The sequence below is a fragment of the Onychostruthus taczanowskii genome, unplaced genomic scaffold, assembly GCF_017590055.1.
Source record: "Onychostruthus taczanowskii isolate IOZ18803 unplaced genomic scaffold, ASM1759005v1 scaffold17, whole genome shotgun sequence".
NCBI classification, from domain to species: Eukaryota; Metazoa; Chordata; class Aves; order Passeriformes; family Passeridae; genus Onychostruthus; species Onychostruthus taczanowskii.
The window spans coordinates 8,246,352-8,272,474 of NW_024498906.1; the positions used below are offsets into that span (position 1 = coordinate 8,246,352).

At 40.1% G+C, this 26,123-nt stretch overlaps 1 protein-coding gene across 4 annotated transcripts in view; it reads right to left on the reverse strand.

Moving 5' to 3' along the window:
* The window catches only part of RPGR (retinitis pigmentosa GTPase regulator), a 54,861-nt gene extending 36,033 nt beyond the window's left edge, over positions 1 to 18,828 (reverse strand). For 3 of the 4 annotated variants that reach the window (XR_005952297.1, XM_041399871.1, XM_041399870.1), the window contains exons 1-6: positions 18,774 to 18,828; positions 16,358 to 16,483; positions 9,444 to 9,536; positions 6,825 to 6,887; positions 5,150 to 5,308; positions 3,561 to 3,710 (exon numbers count right to left, since the gene is read on the reverse strand). Coding sequence is in view for 3 of the 4 variants with exons in the window: in XM_041399871.1 (XP_041255805.1) it covers positions 3,561 to 3,710; positions 5,150 to 5,308; positions 6,825 to 6,887; positions 9,444 to 9,536; positions 16,358 to 16,483; positions 18,774 to 18,813 (631 nt within the window). In the remaining variant the exon portion in view is untranslated. Of the gene's footprint in view, positions 1 to 3,560; positions 3,711 to 5,149; positions 5,309 to 6,824; positions 6,888 to 9,443; positions 9,537 to 16,357; positions 16,551 to 18,773 lie in introns of those variants that run through there. The other variant, XM_041399869.1, reaches the window with a different exon arrangement.
* Between the last annotated feature and the right edge of the window lie 7,295 nt (positions 18,829 to 26,123).

A 26,123-nucleotide genomic window follows, 5' to 3' on the forward strand; every position in this document is an offset into this window, starting at 1 on the left:
TTTACCAAAGCAATTTTTGAATATATTACACATCCCTTTTAGGCAAATAGTGGTCTAAAAACTATGAAAAACAGCAATCAAGCATGAACAGAACCCAGTCAAACCCAGATAAATTTTGAGTGCAGTACATCTGCATGCTGAGGACATAAGGTACTGTGTGGAGCACACCTGAATTTTAAGGACACTCTGTTCACAACAAAACGTGGTTATTTAATTTGTTCCTCTCATATGAGTCACACTCTCACATTTTGAACTTTCCCTAATGTGATTTTCTGTATCACTAAACTTAAAATAACAGAAGCATATCAAGAAAATGGACAAGTGAATGGAAAATGTCCCCCAAAGTTAAAGGTGCATTTGAGTGCATAGATAAGAGACCTGGCTGGTGGCAAATGAGGGACAAAAATGAGTGGACAAAAGAATTGGATAACTCTAAGATTTCTTGAATAAATGAAGAAGAAAAAGAAAATAAATATTTCTTAAGACCAAATTGGTTAAAACTGTCTCAAACACTGAAATTCAGAGCAGAGAACTGTTTGTGGGACGAATGATTCTTAAACCAGTCCTTAAAATAATGACAAAATATATTTTAAAAAAAGAATTCAAGGAACCTGCAAAACTCTTTATGAAAAGACTTCTTCTCAATAAGAATCTATCTTGACCTTGGTTACAGTTACAATTCAGGCAGGGGAAACACTAGAAGGGGGTCCAATATATTCAATTCCTTTTTGTCTCCACACATCTAATTCTGCTGTAGAAGCCAGAGCAGTGGTGAGATGTATCAGCTTTTCCTGCTCTCCATCCCCTGCAGTGGACAAATGAGCTGTACATGCTTGCCAAGCTTAATGCTTCCTGAAAAACTGTCCCCTCCTGAGTGTGTGATCAAAGGAAAGTAAAGATCTGTGTAAGTGCTCAAAATTGTTGCTACACTCTCCCAGCAGTTTATCTCTCTGTTGATTTGCTTGAGACATAACCCTGATACTGGGACACAATGTCCAAAGCCTGCTAAAAGGGAAGAAAGGAAACACACTGTGAAAAAATCCTAAAGAGAGCTGGAAGCTACAGACTAAGAGCTTCTTTTCACTGGAACTCTTTGACAAATGCAAAGGAGAGAGAAAGGGAGCAAGCAATCATCTTCCAAATATGAACTGAGTAATCAGACTAGTTCTAAATTTGCATGTGGAATTGAATTAGCCATTGCCTGTGCATGTGCCTAGTCTAAATTCCAGAAGTGGGCTTATTAAATTTAAAATATTCAGGATTTGTTCTATTCTTCTGTTCTGCAGCCACTGTGGCATCAGTGGAGTCCACATGTACATGGCAGAATACAGGTGACACATGTTCAGCAGTCACATTGTCTGCAAAGAAGGCCTTCTAGAAAGCAGAAGGAAGAAGGGTGACATCATCTTTTTGGAACTATAAGAGGCATTGCTCCTGTCTTTATACCTTAAAGTTAAAAGTCTACTAAAAAAAAATCTAAAACCCAGCAATGTCAAAAAAATAAGAACTTCATTTTAAAAGGAAAAAAAAAGCTGGAATCCATACTTCACCACCTTTTTATTCAATACTCTCTTATTAATGAACATCCTGCCCTGGAGAGGGCACTCTGTGTCCACACTATGTTTTCTAGTGTCCTTATGAGCCACCTTTTAGTTTTAACCCAGATATGCCTGTGTTCCCAACAGGTTTTTGAGCCAGCACACACCTTATGTCAAACATAAACATATTAAGAAAGGGAGCTGTATGGTGCCATGCTTATCAGTTCAGTCTGACAGCATCTTCCAAGTTTTAAATCCTGCAAGTATGTTACACTATAGTGTATTGTTTGAGGTCTAAAAATCAAAATGTGGTAATTCTATAGTATTCTAATAACTGGTACATAACACATCCTGTGACTATGGTATATTCAGAAAAAATGTATAAAGCTAATTTTTAAACACTGTGTAGATACTCACTGACAGTAGTGCAACAGAAAATTGATTCTGCAAAAGTACTTGGATGCCCAATATTAAATTTTTATGGTAGCTGAAGTATCATTCAAATAAAACTGATGGCAAGAGGCCCAAGGAAAGTAATAAAAAATTTTATGCTTTCACCACAAAGAAGGCCATGTGTGTGTCAGTAGCTTCAGTGACACAGACTGAATTCATGCAGGACTTGCAGATATTAAGGCTAAAAATTAAGATTTTCCATCTTATACTCAGGCCTGTTTAAGTAGTAATAGGTTCACCAAACTCCTCATTTTCACAGGTGATAACCAGTTCATTCTACCTATCAATATTTTAAGAAGCTCCATTTTTCTTAACCAGGTACAATCCTAAGCCTTTTTTTCTTATCCTCTTCCATCAAAAGTTTTCACTTCCTTCGGGCACTTGGCACACACTGTTCTCACTTTACTCTCAGATGTTTGTCCTCAACCCTTCTACTAATAAGAACTTTTATGACATCCTGCTGCACTCCTGGATCTTCAGCTCTTGGCTCAAAGGCAGAGATACACACATTACAACTACATCCTTGAAGCAAGTATCTTTTTTCCCCCCATTTGTTCTGATTCCAGAAAGCTACATTTTTCCAAATAGGTGCTGAGGTCCTGATCAGTCCCAGACACTTAATTCATTTACTGTAATAAAGCATTTGTAATCAAAAGTTGCACACTACCAGCCTAACACCTAATTAATATTGGTCCACTGTTGCAAGCTCTCATTCTGTTAACAGCATGTTCTCAGAGAGCAATAAAGATATTGTATGTGGAAAAGTAACATTCATCAAGTATTCTGGGAAAGGTGTCTGATGGAACAGCTCCTGGGTACCCATTAAAAGCTTTACAATCAAAACTATCGATCCTTTGAAATCTTTAATTACTCTAAGGGGACCAAACAGTAAAGTTTAATAATGTAAATCTATATGGCTGAGAGGAATTCATAGCTGCTCATACATAATGCCATCAATACTGGCTGATAATTCATCCATACTGGCATTATTAAAAGGTGAGTGGAATCATCACTTTGGAAACCAATGGAGAGTTGGGAAGAGACAGGTGGAAAGTAATAGGAGGTGGTTTGGTTTGGAGAGCAGACAACAGCTCACTGCAGCATTGCTTCTCCTCATATCACATACTGCCTCTTTAACTGACTTCAAAACTTAAATTTTAAGACAGAAAAACTTGGACAACAATCTTTTACTTCTAACAAGATTAATTTTTTCTCATAACAGTATCTCAGTTCAATATTGGTATTTCTAGAGAAGATAATGTTTATTATTTGATCATCAAAAAAAAAAAAATGTTGGCTTTTTGAAACCATAGTTTTAATCCACAATATATGCAATAACCTTTATGAAAACAAACTGTGATAAGATATTTCATTCTTTCTAATATACTTTCACATGAGAATGTGCAAATGCAGAAAATTAACTACAAATTTTTTCTCTGTGTGATACAGAACTATATAGGAGGCTTTCTGTCCCATGACAGTTTTTAACAACTATAGGGTATCAAGTTTCAAATAACTATTTGAAAACCACTGTCTTGTCTCCACTAACCTCTATTCCCATTCTCTTACCTGTAATCAAGGCAGAATGATAATATCCACAGGATACAAAGGAAACAGGTTTTCCAATATCCACTTTGCAGGGGACACTGACAGAGGCTTCACTGGCCAGGCCAATCTGCCCTTCTGAATTATCACCCCACACAAAGAGCTGCCCATCCTCTAAAATGAAGACACAGATAGTGAATAGATTTAAAACAAAAACTAATAAAAATGTAATCTATTTATTGAAGAGTACTTCAGAAACTCTGTATATGATACTACTGAATGTCATGATCTCAAGGATATAAATGACAATTTGGCTCAATGCAAAAAGGAGTTGGAAATAAGAGGGTTTTTCTTAAGCTTTTCATAAGTGACCCAGAACACTTACATATCAACCAATGTTAGGCTATAAATACCAACAGAAAAAACACTGTGTAAAAAACATTCCTTCAGAAAGAGAAAGAGACTTAGTGAGACAATTCAGTTGCCAGAGGTCAGTATGAAAATATTACAGTGAATTTAAGGCATCTTCTCATTCCTAGGTCTAAGTCACCCCTTTCTCATTCTTCCAAACTTATTGTTCTGATTTTGGTAGGCATCCCACTTATTCGTGCCTTATCTTTCAATTCTCCTCACAGGTGGTTATACTGACCAGCTTCATTTTGCTTTCCTTAAACTACAACAGAAGATGCTCCAGGTTTATTAAGACGAGCTTCTATTGAAACAAAGATCAATGGCAACAGTAAAACAGCAACAAAAAAAAAAAAAAGGCAGTGAGCAACATGAAAAGTCTGTAGATTCTTCTAGAAGAGATAAAGTCTTCTTTATGCATATTTCTTATTGTTGGGAAATAAGTTGTGAATAAAAAAGTACCACCTACAGTGTAACTGAGGTGGTGTTAGGAGCTAAAATAACTAGAAGTTGTCGTAAGAATCTAAAAGTCTCAGGAGAGTGTCAGAAATTGGCATAAACAAACAAACAAGCAGGCTAGTATCTCTCTCAAGTTCTGAAATTACACCCTCAATAACTTACCCTAAACAGGTACAGAAAAAACTGCTTTACAGCAAGAAATGAAAAATTGCATTATAGGGTAATAAAGGACCACCCATCCACTTTGTGATAGGAAGTATTATAACTGTGGATTTCAGCATGTTGTGATGTATCATTGGTATAATTCTGCCACCTGAGAAACAGGTGAGAGGCTCAGCCTCTCCCAGAATTAGTAAGGAATGACACAGCTGTGCAGCCTGAACCAATGGACTGCAGTAACAGGTGGAACTAGAGATGCTTAGTTTTCATAGGATTCATGTTTTGTAGCTGCTTTCCCTGGAAATAAACTGATGGTTTTTTTGTTTCCATTTTGAGAGTATTCATACCATTCCTCCTCTGTAAGTATTTCTACTAAACTTTCACAAAAACTCTAAGAAATTAATGAGACGCCAAACTGTTAAAGCAGGCAATTGACTGCATTAAAAAAAAATTACTGTGGCTATCCAGCAAAGAAGACAGTGAGGATAGAAAATACATCCACATATGCAGACAGAATGCTGGATTAAGTGTCTTCCTGGAACCAGGTTGGACACACATAAATAGATTTTATTAGCAGTTGTTCTCACCAGTTACTGCTGCTGAGGTGTAGGATCCAGCTGATAGTTGCTTGATCTTGTGCTGGTTGGTGAAAAATCTAATTAAATGAAATGTGGTCCTTTCCTCTGTGTCACCTAATCCCAACTGGCCTTCACTGTTACCTCCAGCAGCATAGACATTTCCTTTTTCTGTATACAGAAAAGCACAGGTAATACAGAGAAAAAAGAAACCAGAACAAGTAATTTAATTTTCAATGGAAAAAACATCACAAAAACATTAGGGCCTATTGCCCTGAAACACCCTCCTGCTGAAATTAGCAGCTCTGTTGTAGCTAGCAAGGTTTTCCTGTACACACTTAGAGCAGAACTTCCTAAAGACCTTACTGCATTTCCCATTATTCTGGAGACTGATGTAAAAATAGATGTGATTGGAAGTTCTGCAAGAGCTCTGAGAAAATGACTACCAGTAGCCCTGGCAACCAGAAGCAGCTCTTTCCACAAATAATGTGTATTTTGCGATAAAGTGGGAGGAAAAGGGTGCATGATGTCACACACAAAAAAAACTGAAGCTGTATTAGTACGTAAATTAAAGAAATTAATAACTTGATAGTTTTGAGTACTGGGAATGACATATATTTCTGCTTAGTTTTTTAATTAGAAATATTTTACTTATTTTAATATTTAAGTAACTTCCAATTTAATTAACCAGATTTTTTTTTTAATCTTGAATTTAATGCTGATGACAGATATCTTCAACTTTAGAGAACTGTAAGATTTATACTTTTAATTTTAGTATGTTGCACATCTAAAGTGCCCATCTATGCAGAAACAGATACATCCTATTATTAATTAGAAACCCAGACAGAAATGTGATAAATAAACTGACATATAATGGCCACAAATCATCTAGCCAGTGTGTATACCAAAGGTGACTAATATTTACCCTGGGCAGACTTGCACACTCGATTGTTATTAATATGTTCTATTTTATTCTAACAATCTTATTTACAGTGTTCAGGGTCTCCATGTATACAAAGCTCCTAATACCCAAACAATCCTCTTTACAACATTACTGAAAGCTAAAGGATTACAACCACAGAGATGGCTATTCCATTACATAAATTGTAGAAGCATGATAAGAACCTTCATAAATTCTCTGTATACTTTGTCTCTACAAATTTATTTTTAAGTTTAAATTTACAGTTTATTTATTTATAGCTTAATAAAGCAACTTGTCATTGAAACAGCAGACTATGCTGTGTAACCAAAAATGCAGGAAAATTTGAAGACTTGAAAATATTCAGTTCTATTATATTTATGCAAATATATAACTTCACACTAATAAAGATTATTTATCAAAGGTAAATTTGAGTACATATGTATATGAAAATAACAATATATTTTTACAGGGCTTAAAGGAAATATTCATAATTGTTAACCACACCTCAAATGCCAGCAAGAAATTTTTCCATATGTCTATTACTAGGAAACTACCATCTAACATTAGTTTATAAATGCATTTGCTCAGAATAAATTTAAAAATTCTAAAAATTTCTGAATTCTAAGAAATCAGACCCCTGACTTTTAGAAGACCCATTTTTATTTTTTTTTCCTTCTTCAATACTTCTGGGGTTCCTAAGGTAATTTTGCATGAAAGCAAAGGAAGAAATGAATCTTGAATATGTATGAAATAGAGATTACATACCTGTGTAAACTAAAGTGTGGTTTCTTCCACAAACAGCAAGTTTTGGTTTTTCTGGTTTTAAAGCTAAGAATTAAAACCAAACAGGAGAGAAAGTTATAAACAAGATGATAGTTTGTTCAACAACAAGATGTTCTATGCTCTAGAGGGAGCTCTGATTTCTTCTTTTCACATTTTTATGAACAGAATTATTACAAAATTCATTGCCCATTTGAATCTAGCACATGACTTATCAAATCAGTATTCCCCCAAGATAAGAAAATAGGTCAGACCTTAAAAACTTAAAACACTCAAGTTAACTTGATGATGGTTACTTCACCCCAGTGCCACAGTCCCTGGAATTTGCCATTTATGGGATATGCCTCAAAGAATATATTAAGTTGCAGGATACAATTAATGATTTAAGCTGTCTCCAGTTTTCATTAACAGTGCTATTGTTACTTCTCCCTTAGACTTTTCCCACTATTGTAAATCTTTGAAACCATCCTGTTCCTTTGTCTCACCATCCCTGCCTCCCTTTGTTGTGCTCACATCCCTTTTCTGCTCCATTCTGATCATTTCCTGATCACTGATCTCAATTGCCAAGGGCAGCCCCACCTGGACTAGTGCCTACATTTTTTGCTTGTGTCATCCTGTCTCAATTTCAGCTGACTTAGCACCAATGAGAGTGCCATGGCATGCCCTTCTTTGCAGTCTGGTCTCTTTGAAAGACTGGGAATGTATGTGAGGGGAGTCAGGAGTTTTTTTGGTGGGAAAGAGAGAATACAGAGGCTCCTCTTCTCCTATGACAAGTGTACTCCATTTCAGAAATAGAGAGAAAAAATGTCTTCCTGACTTTTCCATCCTTGCTCCAGCTGCTGTTCATTGTCAACAAATTATCTTCTCTCAGTCATGTTCATGTACCCTATACAATGCTCTAAACCAGGATTATTTTTACATAATAAATCTTTAATTGCTTTTCCACTGCACTAGTCCATAACAAAGCCAACAACAATCATCCCTTTCACAAACCCTTTTTCAGCCCTTACAGATCAACTTTCATCAGCTCTTTAACATCCAGATTAAGGTGCCTCCTACCAAGTCACCAAACAAATCTATCAACTTAAGCATGAACTGCCCCTGGTCTGTCACACAGACACAAATCTAATTTGTCCAAATTCAAGTTCCTGCCTCTTCTATCCAACACCTACCACGACCATCAGGCTAGAACCATAACATTTCCAATGCTGGTTTCTTCCTACAATCTTTATATCCCAACACTCTTCAACTTCAGAGATGATCTTAATCAGCTCTTCAGAATCTTCAGAATCCTGTGCTCCCTCAATGTCCACTTAGGCTAACAATTTGTATGTTATGAGACATGCTATATTTACAATGTTGCTGGTGATTTTTCATAACCAACGTCATTAATCCCTAACAAAGTCTCAGAAAATATTTTTTTTTCAGGAAACATGCAGACATAAGCATTTGGCTCCAAGCAGAAATTGAAAAGTGTCCTTGCAACTCCATTCCCAAAGCCAAGTGATGACCAAAGGCTAGTGAGAAAAACTCCAGGAATTCTTCCTGCTGTCTACTGCCAAGAGAAAAAAGACACCCCCTTTGTGATTTTTTTTCAATGGATGCCAGGTCTGCTTTGAATTGCTGTCATCTTCTCTTCATCTTTTATTCTACATTGCAATTCAACAGCAAACCCAAAACTTGAAACCAAATCTATTTAAGCCAAGGCAGGAATCAATCTCTCACATGGCTGACAGAAGATGTGTACCTGAGAGTCGCTGCATTCTCAATCTGAAGGGAGATGGAGGCAGGAGCAAATAAAGGACAGTAGAATAAACTAAATTAGGAAGAACAGAGTTTGAACAAGCAGGATAATTTGTTTTTAACAATAAGCTAACAGATCGATCTGCTGGCAGAAAGAGTGAAGATAAACATCTAATAGTGAAGAGAAATGTGTTAATGGGATAGATCTGACTTGACATAAGTAAAGGGATAAGGAAAAGTATTGACTCAGCTTTGTTTGACAAGATAAAAACAGCTAGGAAAGATCAAAAAGATCACAGTGCAATGAAAACATATTTTCCAATACGTGAAAGAATACAGGAATTTATTTCAGTGCCTCATAAAAATGTATTAACATTTATGTCCCCTGGGGCATTTCTTATACTTGTTACAAATGTAGCAGTACTTGTGAAAAGTATTCTGATAGATTTTTTTTCATTTACAAAGTTGCTAAGAAAATAGTGACACAGAGGTTACACAATGCTGCTGGAACTATGGCTTCTAAAACACAGACATGCAGAGACCAAGCATCTGATTATTGTCTGCAGTAAAAAATGAAGATGTGGTTTGAGAGAATAGGCAAGTACTACATAAAGTCAGAGCCCTCAAAAATGACAGGATTCTGTGTATCCAAAGTAATCCTCAGATGCAAAAGGACTCAGAATCTGAAGTAATGGAAAATCAATAAGGGATCCTTTAGAGCTACCTTCATGATAATGTGCACTTGTGATGAAGAAAAATAAAGAATCAGTTATTTTGGAATTGTATCCTATGAAGTACCTTTTCACAAAGGTCTCCTTTCAAAAGGACAAAAGAAAAGAAAAAAAGAAAAATCACACAAACCTTTAACACAGGTTGGTTTGCTGACAGTGTTCTTTGATCCTAGTCCTAACTGGCCCCAGTCGTTACTGCCAAACATGTACAGTTTACCTTTCCCTGAAAGAAATCACAGACAGAATCCACACAAGGCTTTGAATACCTCATTGGAGACAAGATGGTCATTCACTCACAATGAACTTATTACTTCCTTTCTAATCTAAGGTTTAAGTTTAGGCAATTCGGTACATAAGTGTAAACAATAATTAATATCCTTGTGATTTTACAGAAAATAGCAATTGCATTGTTTAAGTAAGAAAGCCAGAAGAAGAAACATTCTCATCTTTAATTACAGCGCAGATGAAGTGCTCTTCAGAAAACAAGATGTACTTTGGGTAGACCCTGCAGTTCAGAAACCTCAGTGTCTATAAGCCCCCTTATAAAATAACAGCACATCAAACTGAGCACCCACATCTTTTACTCCAAAGACACAAATGAATAATGCAGCTATTTGATAAATACAAGTACAGATTTGTAATATTTGGTTTATTTGATTGTTTAGGGTGGGATATTTCTTTTATTGCTAAATGTCTTCTCTTAAAATGACTTACAAATATGCACTTCTATCAAATGTAGTTTCTGATAAATTTTCACAAACGATTACTATACTGTATCAATTTAATACTATACTGTATTAGTTTGTTATTTTGCATATAAAGACAGAATATGTAAACCCACCATGCAGTCAGAGAGTTTTGTAAACCTAAATGCAGACATTAGGTTACAACTGTTCAACAGGGACAATGCCAGAATCACCTTTCAGAAATTCCTGATGTGTCATTGGACTTGCATATTTGACCATTGCAAACAATGAACTGTTACAATTCTGAAAAAACAGTGCTTTTTCTAAGGATGGTATATGAACAGATGACAATTTTGTCATCTGTGATGAAAATTGGACAAAACTAATTACTGACAATACCTTAAAATGAACTCATTTATTTAATTTTTAAAAATTATCACACCTTGAAAAGCTGTAAAGTTCCTACTGGAAAATAAGACCTTTATTCCAACAGAAATCTTTATAAAACAATAGAAACTGATTTATCCAAAAAACGCACAACAAAACAACATCCTTTCCCCAAACTCCCACCCTTTTGCAACAAATAAAAGGATTTTTTTTTACTTCTGAAGGTCTGCAGATCTTTGTGCATTAGACTCCATCATAATGTTGTCATCCTAGATAGAAATTTGGTCATAGAGTTCATCACCCTCATCATCTACAATTACCACAACCAAAATCCATAATTGCAATTCCATATAATAATGCCAAAATAATATGGCTGTTCCCAGTGAAGGTTCTGATTGTGATTTACAGAGTCTTTGAAATATGATATTGCAAAGTTTTAAATATTACCCTAAAAATCATTTTCTAATAAAAATATACATTCATTTTCTTAAAGATAATCACATAGTTCAAAAAAAATAAAACCACACCAGTGCTTAACTGCAACTAGTATCTAAAATCCTGATTGTTAGATTTTACAATTCTTGGCACGTGGGACTATGTGTCAATATTATGTCTTTCCAAGAAAGCTGGAAGGGAAGAAAGACAGAGGTCAAATTCATGCTCACAGTGTTCTACTAACAGCATTTATATCTCCATCCTAATTTTGATAATGTAATCACGTCAAACACATGCAGAGCTGTCGCTGACAGCAAACACACCTTAACAGAAAGGATTTTTATCAGCAAATGACATCTATCCTATATTGGTACGGCTTCCTTGTATCCTTGCTTTACACTTTCCAACTGCTTTCCTAAGACAGCAGTACTTTTGTGGGAGTATGATGCCAAGCTGCCCTAATTCAATTTAAGCACATTCTCTTTTATCCATGCAAAATTCAAACAAGGTCATGCTTTTCATCCTATAATCTGTTGGGTTTTATATCAGTCTTTAAATTCTCAGGCATTGCTTTGTAAATCAAGGAGCTTAATAGATGAGAGGAATTTTTCCACATTCTTTTACAACTGAGTGACAGTCTTTTATAATTTCAGGTTTCCTAGGAGTAGAATAGAAAATAAGAAATCTGGGAAGCAGTTAATTTAGAAAGAGAATGAGAATTAACAGGCACTACAGAAGAACCTAAACAAATGCCTGTAATGAGGCAACATTTCTCAGTCTGTACAGCAAATCAAGTTTCGGAAGAGATGTGATTCAATCTAAGCTGGCCAAGAAATCCAATATAATTTTGCATGCAAAAGGCACAATTTTCATAACTGAGATATGCCAGCCATCACACAGATGCACTGAATCCAACAGCAGAAAAATAGGCAAGGATCAAATTTCAAAATTTTGTAAACTCAGACTGCTCTTGGTTTTTTCGCTTCCACTGTGGTGCCACCATCCAGATTGCGGCCACCTGCCAGGTGGAATGGCTGGCACAAGACAGGTCCAGCAGAGTAAGTAAGACTGTGACTCTGGGCAGGAGGGAAACAACAGGAGACTATGAAAAGGCCTGTTTTGGTGATGAAAACACACTTCCAACTGTAGTCTCCACCTTTATCCTGATGCAAAAGTGAAGTATTTCTCCCAAGCATGTGTTCCCTGGCAGGTACACCAGCAGATGTTTCACCAACAGCAATTCAGGGCTACCAGGGAAGCCACAAGACACTTGCACATGTAGCAACAGAGGTTTTGTGGGACCCTTCAGTAAAAGATTGTCTCCCACCTCATTTCTCATGAACAGTTGCTACCACAACTGTGATTCCTGGCAACCCCATCAGTATGTGCACTTCTGTTTCATGAAGTGCTTTTAAAGGCATTCACTGGGCAGCTGGGAAATATCAGCTGAAATCCCACATGCTTTGTCATAGCAGGCAGCCAAGTACACTAATCACCTATGTTTAAAGGTATGTTTTACATATTCTCCCCCTTTCTTTTTAAATTATATGAGTGTGGGAGAGAAATAAGATGGGAAGGCAATGTACAGGCCTTGAATATTTACTACAAGATTCTTCTGAGAAACTGTATCTGAATAAAACATAAAAGGTAGTGTTTTATACAGAGTAGCAAATGCCAAGGCACCGCAATTACTTTTAAAATTATTTTTATTTGAGCTATATAGTGAATAAATTAACAGTTGATTTAAAACTCATATAGAAGTCAAATAAGTCTCAGGAAAATAGGAATGGCATCAGTTTTGTTAGACAAATCATGGTATTTTCAGAAACTTTATTGAGCAACAAGCACAGCCATGATTAGGACATTTGGCATCATAAAGCAAAACCAGCACAGAACATTGCTTGCTCATATACATCAACACAAATGTGTACTAATCTTTCTCATCCTCCCCTTGCAGTTGATGCAAAAGATATTGTGCCATGTTCTGGTGACCTACTGATAACCAGAAAGAAGAAAACTGGTGACAAAACACCTGGAGGGTTTCCAACATCTCTGCTGAATGCTTAATGCCTTACAAAACCTGAAATTATGAGTATACTATCTTCTTGTGGTTCCATATGCACCTCTTTTCACTCCCACTTTTACAACTGATACTTCTTTCTTTCCTTCAGCCTTCTTGTGCTGGGGGCTTCAATTCTCTCCAAAGCTCCGAGTTCAGAAAAGGTGTCTTCATCCATCAGCACTTTCCCCCTTGTGAACAGATCAGTCTCTTTGATAAAATGTGGTTAAGCTGCCTAGGATACTCTAATCAAGGCAAATAAACAACAAGATAGCTGTTAAGTTTAAGAGTTTTGTAGGAAACAGAATTTAATACACAGGCATTGGAAGGAGATTCTTAAAAGTATTCATATTCATACTTCTTCACTCCAGCTCCCATGAGGATAAATTAGTTGATTTCCAAAGCCTGCAGTTATAGAAGATGCAGGGAATGGACTATTAGTATGCTTGGGCCAAAAGATACAGAAATGAGGCAAGAACCATTATGAAACATGTTACAAGTGATGCTGGAATATATATTACTCATGACTGCATTAAATGCCTAAAGAAGACCACTGCTTAAAAAATTCCTTCTTGGACATTTTAATCAATGTTATGCCAATGGTAGACAGCAAAAGAATAAAGAAACACAACTTCCTTCCTGGAGAAGAAAACATTTCTTCAACTAGCTCAGCAAGCCAACTCAAAGTCAGCAAGTAACTATCACTGGTCCCATCAATTCCAACAGGCAGCCACTATACATGAATAAAATTTTGGACTCTTAACTCCTGACCTAGAAAGGCAAAGGACAGAGTGTTTTGTATTTATTTTACACTTGTCTTTGTAAGTCATATGGGAATATTGATGCTAGATTAGATGAAAGTTTGAAAGGTTCTGAATATTTTGTTTGAATGCTAAATATCAGTTCTTGTACATTTTCTTCATTAGTATTCAGTCAAGATTTGGTGCTAGTTATAGCCAACTCTCCTGCCCAATCCAGCATTAAGGAATGATTTGTACCAGTTTGGGTGATTGTTTTATTTACAGTTGTTGAGCCATGTTAAGTGTAAAATTGGTATGTTTCTAAATTTTCATCTACCTCATATTCCTACTGTCCCCTACAAATATACCTCCCACTCCCTCTTTCAAGGTGTGGGGAAAAAAAGGAGGGGGGAAATTTTGTGACCTGTAACTAAAGATTGAAAGCATGCATTAACACACACCTGCTTGAGATACTTTTCCTTCCTTGGGGATGTTTGCCTTTTATCTCTTCCAGGTCAGGTTCAGCTGAAGAAGCTCCTGGTTTCCCACAAGGTCTGCACCCTTCTCAGTAAACTCATTATCAGCATGAGCTTGTGAACCATTTATTCCAGGTGTTACTGCAGCTCAGGGTCATTCCCAAGGGCTGTATCATCCAATTCCATCTAACTGCAGAAATGTGAGGTGCACATGGGCATGCACTGGTGTGAAGAACAAATGAGGGAGAAGAGCTTTTTCCTTCCCTTCTTCGCTTTTTTTGTATGACTTTTGCAGTTTCTCTACCTTTGCTTGTTGTTGATCCACACTTTACTCTCACTTCTGTCTTTACTTTACAATGACCCAGAAAACCTTTTGCTACCAAAGAAGTGTTTTCCTCATGCTTCTACAGTTCCTTGAGAGCAAAAGCTTTGAGGAAATCAAGATCTGATCATCTAGAAGCCTCCCTGGTGATGTACCTGCCCCCTACAATAGCTAGGGCAAGCTACAGAGACACTTTTGAAACAAGCTACATATACTAAAATAATGGAGAGAAGGGGAAATTATACAGTAATGGTGCTGCATGAAAATCTCTGCAAGATGACTTCTTCAAAAGCTTTATCTGACTGGTCACTATTACAGTGATGTGGGAATTTGGGGATTGTTGCTTACTGGTTTAAACTCAGAACTATACCTGTGTTATTTCAAACTGGGTGTGGGCATATAAAAGTATATGTAAAAAGAAAATGCAAAAAGAAAATGCCACAGTGCCCCAGGTTACATCTGGATTAATTTAATGCAACAGGTAATTTAATATTATTGGTTCAATCAAAAAAAAAGTGCCAAGCTTTGTTCAAAATAAACTACTAATGTATAATTCATCTGCCGTGAAGTTAGGCTTGAAAAATTCATCATGTAATTTCACCTCAGGGTGTTCTGCAGCCCATGAAATCTATAGTCTTTTTTATCTTGCCTGGAATAGTTCTTTCTAAAAATTCAGCATCTTCAATGTTGCTTGTGAACATTGCAAGAAATTCTCAGCAAATTACTTAATAAGAAATTACCAACTGGATATTGATGAGCAATAACTACATTCCAATTTAAAAAGTCCTGAAAATACACATATATTTTTTTCAACAACAAAGTCTAATTATCTGTCAGCAGTTGATTGTCAGTACAATCATCACACACACTTATCCACAGAAGAGTAGTCCCCCCATGTAAAATAAAATGAACAAATTCTTTAATGAGTATTGTTTCCACCATTTCAAAGAAAATAAAAAAAAAACATTAATAATGCTCCCTCTATTACACCAGTTTCTTTGAACGCTTTTTCCATTTATTTCTGATTTTTGTAGGATTTTCTAAAATCCTTTATTGAGTTGCTCTTTCAAGGGCTATTTTCATCTCAGAGTTGACAGTAATCCCAAACTTAATTTGAGAGACACAATAAATTGTAAATACAATAAATTGTATTTATTGTTTCAAGGAGATTTCTAGTGAACTTGTGGTGTTCAGAAGTTACTGTTACTTCCATGATACAACAAATGTAACACACTAAACATTGTCAGATTCACGAGAAACATTCAGCCTGAACTAAGTTATGTATAGTTTCAATCCTGTCATACATTCAGTTATTAAAAACTTCCCCCAAACAGTTCTTGGGCAAGTCCTGTGAAAACCTTGAGTGACCTCACACTAACTCCAAAGGTATCCAACAGTTCCCACAAAGCAATCCCCTCTCCTCTCCCCAACCTCAACCTCAGGATGCAGGTAAGATTCCTAACTTTCAAAGGTGCCCAAATACATCACTTAATCATATAGGTCAGCTTCACTACAAGAAAGACATTGAGGGGCTGGAATGTGTCCACAGAAGGGTCTGGAGCACAAGTCCTGTCAGGCAAGCTGGGAGAAAAGGGAGCTCAGAGAAGACCTCGTCACCCTACAACTTCCTGAAATTGTAGCCAGGTGGGGTTTGGCCTCTGCTCCCAGGTAACAAGCAAGAGGATGAGAGGAAATGGCTTCAAGCTGTGCCAGGGAAGCTTTAGACCAGAGACTGGGAAAAATTTCTTCATGGAACAGGATGCCCAGGGAAGTGGCTGCGTCACCATCCCTGGAGGTGTTTAAAAGATGCATAGATGTGGCACTTGGGGACATGGTGGTAAACTTGGCAATGTTGGGTTAACGGTTGGACTTGCTAATCTTAAAGGTCTCTTCCAACCTAAACAATTCTGATTCTATATCCTCCATTTCCAATACTGACCTGTAATAATAGCTGTATGTTCATCTCCACATGATATAAGTACAGGCTTGTCATTTTTGAACCAGAACTTGCTAGGAATATCTTCTGCAAATTTGCTTTTCCCAAACGTGAAAACAGCACCTGACTCTGGAACACAGAAAGATGTCAATTTCAGTGAAAGCAAATTTTGCCTCACATATTTTGAAATAGACATGTTTATCAATTCAGTGGCACATTTTATTTTCTTGTCTTTCTCTTCTTTCTTCTCTCAGCCTTCAAAACATGAGTTGGCAAAACTCCCATTTCGCCCAAACAGGAGGAAGAACTGTCCTGTGTGAGTGGCAGAGCACTGGAACAGGCTGCCCAGAGAAGCTCTGGAGTCTCCATCTCTGGAGATATTCAAAACCTGCCTGGACACCATCCTGTGCAACCTCCTCTGGGTGAACCTGCTTCACCAAGGGGGCTGGACCAGATGGTCTCCAGGGATTTCTTCCAATCCCAACCATTCTGTGATAAAGCCATGATCTAAAAAATCCAAACAAAACCACCCCAAAATAAAGTCCAAGCAGCTCTTCAGGCTGTAGTCTGCCTGGTTTTTCAGTTCTTCACACTTTACAGAATGTTAACTACGTGTTCAGCTTTTGGTTAGGCATGTGGTTTGACAGAAAATATCAATTCTACAGAAAAATAAATGAACTTACAAGTTAAATTATTTGTCAAAATTCTTGCAGACAATGTCAGCTCAGATATAAAAGCTCGATTAGACCTCCTAGTTTAAAATGTCAAAGCCTGTGCTATAAAACATAGATTAAAAAAAAACCAAACAAACAAACAAACAGAAAAACTAAAAAAAAAAAAACCCCAACAACAACAACAAAAAAAACCAAAAAAAACCCCCAAAAAAACAAAACCAAAAACAAACAACAACAAAAAAAACCCAAAGGTTTTCCTTGTAAATTCTGTTAGCATGTAACACGTTAGGACTTATACACAATAACAGTAGACTGTTTCTGAAAATTACATTGAGACATCTTAGTGCACTTACTTTCAATGAAAACAATCTCATCAACAATATGCACCCCAGCTCCAAAACCTAAAAGTTCTTTCTTAAACTGTATATTTGATTTGAATTTAAAATAATTATTTAATGCAAAAGCTTCCCCTATTTCCAAATAAGTTATTGTATCTATCAGATGGAGCAGACATGTATAAATTGCACTTATTACCTCACTAGATGTGTTTTTCACTTTCACTTGCTCAAAAAGCTTTGTGCAGACAAACTCAAGCCTTCTTAAAGAAAGAGCTGAGTTTTTTCCTTATTTTACCTAGACATACCTACAACTACAGACAAGCTAAGCAGCATCTGAAAACTCTGTTTTAAGTTTTCATCTACCAGCCAGACAGCCATGGACTTCTGAACGTTTTTAGCAATCTCTTCAGCAGGTAGAGAGCTCTCTGGTTCATTTATTTTCCCTTCAGAAGGGTTAACATGAAAACATTTTATGTTCTTTATTCAGTGTATACAAAAAGCTGATACATTTTCCAATGCATTTTGTATCTCATTCATTTGACTAAGCCACAACATTTCACAACTGGACACAACTACTGTGCCCTGTTCTGGGCTCCTCAGTACAAGTGAGGCACGGAGATCACAAAGTGGGTCCGAGGGTGACAACAAGGATTTTGGGGTACTGGAGCATCTCTCTTATGAGGAAAGGCTGAGGGATTTGGGCTGTTCAGCCTTGAGAAGAGACTCAGGGAACCTTACTAATGTGTATAAAAATCTAAACTCAGGGGGTGCCAAGAAGATGCAGCCAGGCTCTGCTCGGTGGTGCTGAGCAATAGGGCAAGAGGCAATGGCCAGAAATGATGCTCGGGAAGTTCCGCCTGAACTGGAGGAAGAAATTCTTTTCTGTGCATTCTCTCTCACTGGACATATCCCAGAGCCGTCTGGACACAATCCTGTGCCATGTGCTGCGGGATGACCCTGCTTGAGCAGGGAGATGGGACCAGACAACCCTCGCGGCTCCTTCCAGCCTGACCCATCCTGTGCTTCAGCGCTGCCGCCAGTTTGGAAACGGAACCCCATCAACTCGGTAAATTAAATCCCACAGGACGTACACGAGGCGTTTGTTATCCCAGCAACGAGGCAACGTTTGAACATTACCCTGGGCCAAACCGCGACACAAACTAACCATTAATGCTCCGAATTAAGCGCGCCCCCCGAGTGCCCGGCGCTGCCCCCCGCCCCCGCCGCTGACGGGGCTGCCCCGTCCGAGCTCTGGCGGCGGCGGACGCGTTTCCCCCCAGACGCCGCGAAGCACCGGCCCGGCTAGGGGCCCGCAGCCGGGAGAGACCTTCGGGGGTGAGGCGGGCAGGGGCCGGCACAGGCAGACGCACTTTCCCCCCGGGTGCCTTGAGGAGCGGCCGCACTCACCGGGCACGGGCAGCTCGGTCCCCGCGGCGGGCGCGGCCATGGCGGCCGGGAGGAAACCCCGCCGGGCCGGGGGGCAGCGCCGCGGGCAGCGCCGCCTGGCGGCCGGCGGGGGCGGCACCGGGCCCGGCCGGACCGTGAGGGCGAGCGGGGTTGGAAAGGCCTGGCACAGGGCTGTGGGCACGGCATCACCACAGGATCAGCTGTGCCGGGCACGGGGAAAGGCCTGGCACAGCGTTGTGGGCACGGCATCGCCACAGGATCAGCTGTGCTGGGCACGGGGAAAGGCCTGGCACTGGGCTGTGGGCACGGCATCACCACAGGATCAGCTGTGCCGGGCACGGGGAAAGGCCTGGCACAGCGTTGTGGGCACGGCATCGCCACAGGATCAGCTGTGCTGGGCAGGGAGAAACGCCTGGCACAGGGCTGTGGGCACGGCATCGCCACAGGATCAGCTGTGCTGGGCACGGAGAAACGCCTGGCACAGGGCTGTGGGCACGGCATCGCAGGACCAGCTATGTCCTGAGGGGTGAAAGGCCTGGCACAGGGCTGTGGGCACGGCATCGCAGGACCAGCTATGTCCTGAGGGGTGAAAGGCCTGGCACAGGGCTGTGGGCACGGCATTGCAGGCACAGCATTGCAGGATTGGCTATGTCCTGAGGGGGGGAAAGACCTGGCACAGGGCTGTGGGCATGGCATCACCACAGGATCAGCTGTGCTGGGCACGGGGAAAGGCTTGGTACAGGGCTATAGGCACGGCATCGCAGGATCAGCTATGTCCTGAGGGGTGAAAGGCCTGGCACAGGGCTGTGGGCACGGCATTGCAGGCACAGCATTGCAGGATTGGCTATGTCCTGAGGGGGGGAAAGACCTGGCACAGGGCTGTGGGCATGGCATCACCACAGGATCAGCTGTGCTGGGCACGGGGAAAGGCCTGGCACAGGGCTATGGGCATGGCATCACGACAGGATGGGCTGTGCTGGAAACAGCCTCTGGGACCACCATATACAACCTACAGCCAGCATCACCATGGCACTCCATGCCACATCCAGTCTTTCCTTAAACTCCTGCCGGTGGCTCCAGCACCTCCCTGGGCAGCTGGCAGTGGGGCAGCACCGGGCCCGGCACAGCATCCTGAGCTCCCGGGGAAAGCTTCTCTATGAAATCAACCCCCACAGTGCCCAGGGGGTGCCCCTGAGGACCCTGGACCTCTTGTTGGCCAGATGGATACTGGACCCAGGACCAGTGATCTCCTTTTCTCTCTCTTCCCACCTTTTTTTTTTTTTTTTTTTTGCTTTTATTTCTCTTGCTACTAGGAGATAAGGAGCTAACTTAAGCCAATTAATATGCCACATATATAATTTACTAATAAAACTTTGTAAGTTTTTTTGGACCCTCTGACATTTGCTGTTCCTTTTCAACCGCAGGCATCTGTAAATCTTGGCTGTTCCCTTCCTGTTAGGTGGCACTCATTCACAGGAGCTTCCTAAGAAATTGGTCCATGTGGGAATTGGGATCAGGCAGCCGCTGTACAGGGGGGTGGTGGATTGGTCTTCACTGGACACCAGGTGCCCACCGAGACATTTCATCTCTACTCCTTCTCAGCTGGACAGAGGAGAGAAAATAAGACAGGAAGCATAGGCTGAGAAAAGGTAGATTGCTAAAACAAAAATGAAAGGTTGCATGCACAAAAGCAAAGCAAAAAAACAGAGATTTTTTTTCTTCTTGCCATCAGCAAGTGATGTCCAGCCAAGTACCAGGAAGAGGAGTTAAGCACCTCATCTTTGCTCCAGAAGGCACATATTGTAAAATAATGAATGTTTCCCCTTCTTCCTTCTTTCCTTAGCTTTTACATCTGAGCTGGCATCATATGATATAAAATATCCCTTTGGTTAATTTGGGTCTGCTGCCCTGTGTTCCCTCCCAAGATCTTGTCCAGCCCCAACCTACGGATGGGGGGTGGGAAGTTGGAGGGACAGCGCTGGTGCTGCTCAGCACCAGCTCACCAGTGCCAGCACTCCTCAGCAGTACCCAAAACTCTTGGTGTGGCATCAGCACCTTTCCAGCTACCAGTGCAGAGCCCAGCACTGGGAAGGCTGCTGTGGAAAACGAGTCCAGCTCAGCCAGACCCAGTACAAGGTGTGACCTGACACAGAGGCATCGGCAGCGTCCCCTCCCTGCCAGGCTGCAGGATGGGACTTGTCCTTGACTGGAGCCACATTTGCTTTGTCTGCTGTCTTTTCTCCTGGGCATCACTAGTGACACAAGTTCAGTCCCAGGGGCTGGGCTTGAAGGTCATGGGAGTAATTTGCTAGTGGACAACCAAGAGGGAAACCGTGGCCTGACATTCTTCTCTTTGTTTTCTTTCTTGCCTTTCTTCTCTTTCTTCTATTTCTTCCCTTTCTTCTCTTTCTTCTCTTTCTTCCCTTTCTTCCTTTTCTTCCCTTTCTTCTCTTTCATTCCCTCACTACTCATTTCTCTAGGATTTTACTTCTGTTTGACATTTCCTCTGGCAACTGCTGCATTTCCCAAGCATCTCAGGGTTGGTTCAGCATGAGGGGTCTTGAGCAAATCCCACCAGGAGCTATCACCCTGCGTGATGTTTTCACAGATGTCTGTCTTTCTCTGGAGTCAAACTTCTCTCTTGTATGCTTTAATTATAAGTTCCTTGCATTGTAATTTCTAGGCATCACCCTCTCTGACAGATATGCCATCACCTTGATTTACCCTAGTGCGTCTCTCCTTACAGGGAGGAGGAAATGAGAAAGTAATGGTCATATTTCAAAACCACCTACAGTGCAGGTGGCATAAAATCCTATCTGACAATTATATTTGAAGGTAGAAACTCAAATTAAATCACTTTACTATTTAACAATTGACCTACTTCAGACTATACAGCAAGCAGTTTAGCCTAAGGAGGTAGGCAGGCTGCAATCTTTCACTTTCTGGGCCCCACACTGTTTAACACTACCACAGCATAATTGAAAACTTGGTCCAAAACAAACAAACAAACAAACAAAAAAAAAAAACCCAACAACAAAAAACCAACCAAACAAAAAACCACAAAAGGAAAAAAAAAAAACCCAAAAACCAAAACAAAACAAAAAAAACCAACCAAGCAGAAAAAAAAAAAAACAAACCAGGAAAATGTAGATTTCTTTAATGCAGAATACTTCATTATTGTCAGGGTCCCAAAAGCATGAATAAGTCTTTATGCCCTGCCCAGTTCCATAGCCATGAACCCAGAACCCTCATTTTGACTCAGCTCAGGGCCAACAGTCCCTGCCTGGGCTGTGCTGGAGCCCCCATGGCCACAGTCCCATCCCCGCTCATGCTGATCCTGCAAGTTTTCTTTTGCCTTTTTCTATCAGCACATGCTTCTGTGCAAATATTTAACACAAAATAGCTATGAAATAGTATTGACACAGGTATGATACGACACGATGAGCCCACACAGAAGAACACAAACTGCGAGTGGTGCAATGGGCCCTGGGAGAAATCTCTGCATCTGTAGAGTTTGACCAAAGAAAAGGTTCAGGGTCAGCCCCAGCCTGGCCCAGCCCTGGCTGCGACAGCCAAAACAAGGACCTTGGTTCTTGGTTTCCCTCATTTGCACAGCAGCCCAGCTCACTCTGCTTCCTACACCTTCCTTTCTCATAACTTCATTTGTGGGTTAAAAGAAGTCTTAATGCAAACAGAAGATGCTGTTTAATAGGAGCAATTTCATCAGTATTGTGAAACTAGCAGGGACCAGCAAGCAGCTGCTGCAACAGTTTTGGTGAGCTTATCCTTTAATTTTATCTGGTGTGGTGTTGGGTCAGAAACCTGGAGTCAAAAGCAGCACAATCCTGTGAAGGACTGAGTGTTTTAGAGAAAGACTCTGGGGGCTTTTCCCTGCAATTTTAGTGTCCTTTCACCTCACCAGGCAGCAAGGTCTGTGACTTCAGGAGACTGGAGGATTATCTGGTTTTTAGTGTTTGTGGAATACCATTAATTTGTTCTGTGGGATTTAGCTGCAAAGTCAGGAAGGAATGTTTATTCTTGAGGTCAGTGTGTGCTGCAGGTACTGTAACCAGTAAATAACTATCTGAATAAAGGTAATCTGTCTGCATTTAGACATATTGTGACCAGTTTGGGTGGGGAATTCTCTCCTTGAAGCTGCAAGGTGAATCTCTGCCTCATTATTTTGTGTCTCTGTGTACCCTGGAGGCATGCAGCAAAAGCAAGATGTGATGTGAGATCCAGTCAAGCAGTCAGACCTGCTTCTGTTGCCTGCTCTTTCTGCACCCACATTACTGTGTCTGTCCTCCCAATTTCAGGAAAGTTCCTGTGTGACAGGGTTTCCCTAACCTGCTTCTCAGGTTTGTCACATCTCCAAAATCAGGTTAAAATTTTAGAGCTGAAACTCAATTCCATGTTTTCTCATGGTTTTACGTCAGCTTCAATAAGACTAGAATTAACACTTGTTCATAACAAATTATTAGATCTAGAAAAAATATGCAGAAATTTCACATTCACAAGAATTCTAATATGCAATAAGTAATTTTTGTTTATAATTTCTACATTACATCATATGAAAACCAAATGTTCTCAAAATTCTATGATTTATTTGCAACAGTTTTAGAGTGGTCCTAAAGGTTGGGTGTTAATTTTTTATGAATTTTGGATTTTTACTGCAACCATTTGGGAAATTTCTGCAGTTAACAGAGGTGTTGGAAGAGCAAGTTTGGACAATAACTGTAGTAAATCTGGTTTTCCAAGGAAGTAATCCGATTTTTTAAGTTCCACACACAGCATTGTTATTTTTGGTTGGTTTTTGAACATTATAGCATAATGTTGGCATAAGCTATGACCACTGTCTCTGGGTATTCCCGCTGAGCACACTGTGTTTAATACTGCAGGATAACCTAACGTCTGTGAGTCTGTGCTAATAGTCCAAAGTTATGCTGTCCCTGCTCAGAAAGGAAGAAGCCAAAACTGCTTGACCTTGCAATTCTGCCCGTTACATTTTAACTTTGGTATGTTGTCTCATGCTCCTTCTCTGGAATTCATTTTTCCATTTCTGCCCCTCTTTCACATATGGATAACAGGGAAGGGAGCAAATTTCTTGGAGGTCATAGCAATAAAACAGAATCTCCAAGAGGTCAGGAGCACATCTGTAGTCCAACTGTCTGCTTGCAGTCTCTCAAACACCATATGAGAGCAGCGATGCCTTTGCTCAGGCACCTCTTGAAAATACTTAAGGATGGTAATTCCAAATCCTCTCCAGGTAACCAATTTAAGTGCTTCACTATCTGCCAGTGGAGAAATTAGTGATGAATATTTCTCAGTCCACTTCTCAATCATGCCAGATGGTGAAACGAGAGCAATGAACAGAAGTTGTTGTTTGGCAAATTGAGATTAGATAATCTCTAAGTCCCTGGAAGGAATTGCAGGCTGAAATGAGAAAAACAAGGAGGATCCCCAAAGCTGTTCTGGAAACAAGGAGGCAAAGGAGAGTCGGGAGTAGGAAACAATTGCATAGATTTTAAAGCAGGAAAAGTTTGGGTTTTTTCCCCACAAACAAGTTAAAAAAGCAAATCCCTGTAATGAAAATTTAAAGTAATTAAAGAAGTCCCAGTTACACAACTATTTTCCTTTCGAATATGCACAATGAAAATTAAAGCCAATCCTGTAATTATAAACTGTTGATATTTAAACTCTTGGCATTTAAGAGTGGATTTCAGTAACTTATCTTAGTGGGCTGTTTTTCATGGTGCGGTAGAAATTACCTGACCCATGAATGCCCCTACACTTGCTTCCATTTTCTTCTTGCCTCTGTTTTGAGACGTGAGTGTAATTGAAAATATCCAGCAGACAAATATTTGCTGTCTGCTCTGGGAGCCCACACAGCTTTGGGAGCTTGTCACGTGTGCCTGCACAGCTCCCTTGGCAGGCACAGCAGAAACAACACCCCAGAAACCTTAGTAATTCCCCTCTGTGATCCATGGCACACACTGCAATGGTGTGGAATTCCAGTTTCCAGCAAGGAAAAGGTGTTCCTGCCCTCTAAGGCAAAACTCTGAAAGGGCTGAAACCCAAGGTCTTACAATGACATTTCACTGCCAGCCTTCATGACTTAATCCAGGGCTGTTTTAGCACATGGACTGGGAAAAATTATGTGGTGAGACTCTTTGGCTGAGCTGCCACAGGTACAGATGGACACTAGGAAAGAAACAGAGCAGGCAAAGAAAGGCAGAAGAGAAAGGAGGACACAAAGAGCACTAAGCTGGGAAGGTGCCACTCTGAAAAGCAAAGCAGAACCTACTGAAAGGGAATGGGACAGAAATAAAGAATTTGGAAAGCTCTGAAATGGCTTAAACACAAGTGAAACAAGAGCCCTGAGGCACAGCCCTCATCCCTGGCCTGCAGCTGCACACAGAGCCCCTGCCCACGAGTTCCTGGCTCTGTCCATCTGGCCAATGATTTGTGCCCTGTTTAGCCCACCCAAAGCCAGGGCTCTGCACTCTGGGGCCCAGGCTGCCATGTGGGATTGTGTCCAAAGCGTCATGGGGCTATATCTGGGCATATTTTCCTAGCTGTGGACTTCAGGGCTTGGCAATTAGCAGTTGCTTCATCTGAGCAATGGTGAGCTAAAGGCAAATATAAAACACAAATACAATTGGAAATAGAAAAGTATTAGCTGCACTCAGTCCACTTCTTTGCACTGCTTGGGTCTCCACTTCATTAGATCAGTCAAAAAATGTTGATTTTAAATAAACTACATGTTTAGCAGTTTATAGTTTTTAGAAGTCATACCCTTCAAAACCTTAGCAAGAGCACAGTGTGGGCTGTGTAGTGCTAAGGAGGGCTGTAAGCACAGAGCCAGAAAAAGGCCTGATCTGCCACACTTCCCTGTTAACCTTTAGTCTGTGAAACCTGGGCTTGGACAATATTTTCATTAAGATGCCTCAATTAATCTAGAGGAAATTTGATCATGTAACTTCTGTGAGTGATTATCAACATTCAATTTCATGTGATTCTGAAATCCTAAATCTGGATGGAGGCCAGAATACACTGAATAAACACCACATGTCCAGAATGCCTCTTGTGTGGTACAATAAGTCTGTTTTCTGGGCTTTTTTTACTCTTTTCTCCGGTGTAATGAAGAGATTACATGCGCATTTATAGAAATGCCACCTTTTGTGAGAGTGGGGTTGAAATGTGGCAAGTGTCTACTCATGCACACAGCAAAAAGAAGGGAGAAACAGCACCAAGATCCATTTCTGTTGTTCTGTTCCCAGAAAGGGCAGCTCTGGGTTCTACACATAAGTCATTTTTCCAGGTTCTGAATGCCTTTATTTGACAGGCAGC